General features: G+C 41.8%; 1 protein-coding gene across 1 annotated transcript; it reads left to right on the top strand.

The window, feature by feature from the left end:
• Positions 1 to 434: 434 nt before the first annotated feature.
• LOC127261152 (uncharacterized) lies at positions 435 to 3,421 on the top strand. The gene is made up of 10 exons (XM_051289372.1): positions 435 to 707; positions 779 to 1,241; positions 1,333 to 1,480; positions 1,590 to 1,703; positions 1,806 to 2,109; positions 2,218 to 2,379; positions 2,472 to 2,541; positions 2,622 to 2,758; positions 2,846 to 2,915; positions 3,008 to 3,421. Exons 1-10 carry the CDS (start codon positions 549 to 551, stop codon positions 3,160 to 3,162), a joined length of 1,782 nt encoding a protein of 593 aa, XP_051145329.1. The 5' UTR covers positions 435 to 548; the 3' UTR covers positions 3,163 to 3,421.
• Positions 3,422 to 4,600: the final 1,179 nt, after the last annotated feature.

The raw sequence follows: 4,600 nt of genomic DNA, 5'->3' as shown, positions 1-4,600 counted from the left end.
TTTTTCAGTCCGTTTTTAAGGGTTATATTTATATTTTAACATTAAAAATATTTTTTATTTGCATAATTTTTATATAAATGTTATTTTATTAAAAGTATTTTTTCAATTTTTTTTTTTTTAATTCGTACTAAGTTTTGATATAATAATTAATATTCAAAGATCAATACGCAAAAAAATAAATGAGAGTTTAGACCCGGACAATAATAATATTTTTTATAATTTATTTAGGAAATATCACGTATAAATAAAGAGTGTATTTATTTTGTGTTCGAATCACAAATTAATACCCCATATTTTTTTTTTAGTTTTTTCTTAAATGAAAATTCATATACTAATTAAAATTTGCAGCTCAAATCAAAACGAAGAAACGCAAACTACATAAAGTTAAGACAAGACAGTAGTTTGTTTATGGGTCGGGTAGGGCTGATCTGTTTTGTTACCTCTTCTATTCTTCTTCTTCTTCTTCTTTGGTCTTAAAATTTTAATAGCATTTCGTGTATATTGAACAAACAGAAGACGACGACGACATTCGAATCGAAGTTGGGAAGATGGAGTTAGCAGAGAACGAGGAGGTACTGAAGGCCTTCATCAACCGATTAGTGGATCCTCTCCTCCCCCTCGGGGCCGAAGACTATCACACAGACACTACCCGCACCAACACCTCTGCACCACCTTCCCGACATAACCAAATGGCCGTCGCCAAACAGGTGAATATATATATATGTATATATCTATTACAGCCTTCCTTCCTTACATTTGCGTTTCTAATGTCCGGCAGATGCACGCCGTCGTTTTGCTGTACAATTACTACCACCGGAAGCACAATCCCGACCTGCCCTTCCTCGATTTCACCTCTTTCTCTAAGCTGTCCGTCGCAGTGAAACCGCCCATGGCGATCTTCATGAACCGGTCGACGCAAGAAGACGAACCGCCGGCTCAACTTTCCATAACCGAGGAAGCCATAAAGGCCGCCTGCGAAACCGCCGTGGCGTTGGACGCCGCTAAAGACGTTGAAGCCTGGCCGATTTCCAAGGTTGCTGTCCTAATCGTCGATGCCCAAAAGCAAAATTGTCTGCTCCTCTACGGATCCGTCACTCAGGGGGTTTGGGCGCCCGTAGAAAAGGAACTCGACGAGAGGGAATCGGGGAAAGAGCAAGAGAAAACTGGTAAGAAAAGGACAAGAGATCCTTCATCGATCGCCCAAACTCATGACATTTATCAGCTTGCTTACGACGCCACCGGTATGTCTGCGCTCTTACTTTCCATGGTCGATCATTGTCGTCTCCGCGACAACCTTAACGCACTCAGCTTGTATGCAATGTAATGGAACAGGGTATGACAAGAGCAAGCTCGAGGTTGTGGCGACTCACGTAACCTACTCTCTGACGAAATGTAGATCGGCTACTCAGCTGTTCCTGATGCAATACAACGGCTCGATCCCCATAAACAAACAAGTTCCTTTGAAGTTTCTCGTCGATAGGTTGGTTGTAAATAATCTGTCCGATGTTTAATTAGTGAATTCTGATCCCAACTACTACATTCGGACAAAAGCCGCGTCTTAATCACTGAATTCGAATGTCTGCCCGCAGTCTGCAGGAGCCTTTAGCGAAGGAGTTATTCTATGGGGTGTGGGAAACTACCGAAGTCGTCGAGTATCATCACATGCTTCCTTATATCGACTTCATCTCCCACTGGCTTGCGGGGTATATAGGGAATAGATAGGATTGGCATTGGCTTTCCATGTTATTACATACAATCTTGTTGAATTATGTTTCTATTACCTACCCTTAATTGTTTATGTCTAGTGATGAGGTTGTTGTCGATGCCGAAGTTGTGAAGAAATTCACTGAAAGAAACGACACCTTGAGTTCTTCTGTCAAGGAGGAACAAAGCCGAACTGCTTTAGGCGAAGGCAATGTCGAATGTTACCAAAGATCCTCATCGAGTTCTTCTAGAAAATCGCAACCGTCAACTGATTTCTTCACAAGTATTTGTCAGGGCCGTGACAGTGCAAGTAAGAAAGGCAGTCAGGAAATCCGAGTCCGTCCGCAGCAGCACAAGAAGACTTTGGCTAAACAGAGCAGTGCGGGTGCTCAGAGCCCCGGTGAGGTAAGAACCAGGAAGACAATCATCGATGCTTGCAGGAATTGGACATAAAGATTCTTGGTGTTGTTTCTTTATGTTGTGCTCACAAATGTATTACTCTTTCTGTTTAAGGTTGTTGTGACGGACAGTCCGAATTCAGACCATCATCCGTCGATCGGGAATCAGCTCGCTCTATTTGATGCCAATGCCAATCTCAGACCACAGCGCAATCCACCGGAGTCGAAGGAATTGCAAAATGCTCTGGTACTTCTTCAAGGAAAGAGACAAGAACTGGTAATAATCCTATTTTCACATTTCGATTTTCTTACATGATTGATATTCACGTTTTGGGGCAATACGTAATAATTTTTGTGGCGTACACTCAGCATTCCCAAATCTGCAATCTTGAAGACATGCTGGCATTGTATGAAGACAGAATCGAAAGAATAAGAGGCGGTATTATTATGCAAATTTGTAGGAACTAATTAAGCTTCTAGAAGTGAATAATAATCTATAACATTGTCGGTTGGTCTCAGGGGGTGAAGTGGCATTAGCTCGGCGATGCATTGAGTCTATTTTGAGTGGGGATGTCGATGTCAAGCACGGAAATCCAAGCCAAGAAACCGGAAATTGTAATCGACGAGTTGTTCTTCCTGGGACGTCTTCATGTGAAGTGAGAACAACAAATCTTGGTTTAAGCAACAACTTAGACTTACTTCCATGTAATAATAATAAAGTGTAATGTTTGTGGGATGGACAGGACTTGGAGTACTGTTGCACCAAGAATAAGTGGCGAATGCCGAGGTACATCACAATGCCGTCGTCGCCTGGTAAGATACAAGACAAGACATGACTCGCAGATTTGGTCGACTATTTAGTTAATAACAAGTGTTTGATTGAATTGTTGTAATCATGAATTAAGGTAAATTCTGGTCGCAAGTGGTGGTTCAAGGGAAGGATTTGGAGCTGCTGCATTCGGAGGGCAGGTCGGAGCGGACGACGCCGGGTGCTGCGAGGGAGTCAGCTGCTGCAGAGATGATTGATAAAATCAAGACGTCGATCATGAGGATCAATTAGGTTGGTTGGTTGGTTGGTTGGTGATGAATGAAGGAATGTTGTTGTCCGAATGCGGCAACATAAAATTTGCCTAATGCCTGCCCAGCTAGTTAGTCATTTTGGATTGGAATACTACTACTACTATTAAGCTGTAATTAATTCTCAACTGTTGTGTTTTGCCCCTGCTTCGAATTGTCGTCTACTATATCGGACCGGACGGATTATTCTCTCTCTCTCTCTCTATGTCTTGGGCAGGCCACGTGTAGGGTTGGGATTTGAATAAATCACCCGTTGTTTGAATAAATCACCCGACTTGATTTTTTAAAATTAATATATAATATATATATAAACTACCAAATAATAACAAAAAATTAAATATAGTTTAATGGTAAAGTCTTTCGGTACAATTTACTTATAATAAACATGTTATGAGAAAACGAGAAAGAAAGCAAATAAAGAACACAGAGGTTTTACGTGGTTCGGTGACGGTGTGTCAACCTATGTCTACGGACAGGAACCGGAGAGATTTTATTATACCGATTCAGAGATTTACAATATGTCATCCGACTAAGAACCATAGTTGTCAATTTATAAGCACCCCAAAACACCCTAAATCCTAAGCCCATTTGTTATTAATTAGGATAAGCCAAAAGGAACCCTGCCAATTGAAATAGCCCTTTCGCTTTGGTTTAGGGTCGGGTAGACCGCTAAATCCAAGTCACGTTTCAACAATCTCCACCTTGACTTGGAGTTTCTCCAACCGCCAAAGGTTCGTCAGTATCTCTCAGTCGTCTCCTTCCTGCCAGATGCCCCGAGAGGGCTTTACCTCCTGCGAATATTCACCAAGTTCAAGTAGTGCTCAAACTTCTCCGTCGGTAGCGCCTTTGTCAACATATCGGCTGGATTGTGTTTTGTAGCTATTTTTTGAATAGAAAACTTGTCTTCCTCCAGAACATCACGGATAAAATTCAACCTTACATCAATATGTTTGGTTCTCTCATGATACACTGGGTTTTTAGCCAAACTCAAAGCACTTTGACTATCATAGAATAACACCGGTTTCTCCACCTTCAGACCCAAACTCTGCACCAGACCATGTAACCAGATACCCTCCTTAATACCTTCAGTCATTGACATGTATTCCGCCTTAGTCGTCGACAGTGCAACCGTAGGTTGTAAAGTAGACTTCCAACTGACTGCACATCCAAACAGAGTGAAGATAAAACAAGTTAGTGATCTTCGTTTCACCAAGTCACCCCCGTAATCAGAGTCTGCATAGCCAACAAGACCATCACCATGGCCTTTATCATCATATACCAGACAAATATCAGACGCTCCTTTCAAATATCGCAAGATCCACTTTACAGCTCCCCAGTGAGCTTTACCTGGATTAGCCATAAACCTGCTCACCACACTAACCGCATAAGCGAGATCCGGTCTCGTGCATACCATCGCATAC

The sequence above is a fragment of the Andrographis paniculata genome, unplaced genomic scaffold (genome assembly GCF_009805555.1).
Source record: "Andrographis paniculata isolate CXL003 unplaced genomic scaffold, ASM980555v1 Contig62END, whole genome shotgun sequence".
Classification (NCBI taxonomy): domain Eukaryota; kingdom Viridiplantae; phylum Streptophyta; class Magnoliopsida; order Lamiales; family Acanthaceae; genus Andrographis; species Andrographis paniculata.
Note: the sequence above shows the minus strand (reverse complement) of the source record. Positions and strands in the feature narration are given on the sequence as shown.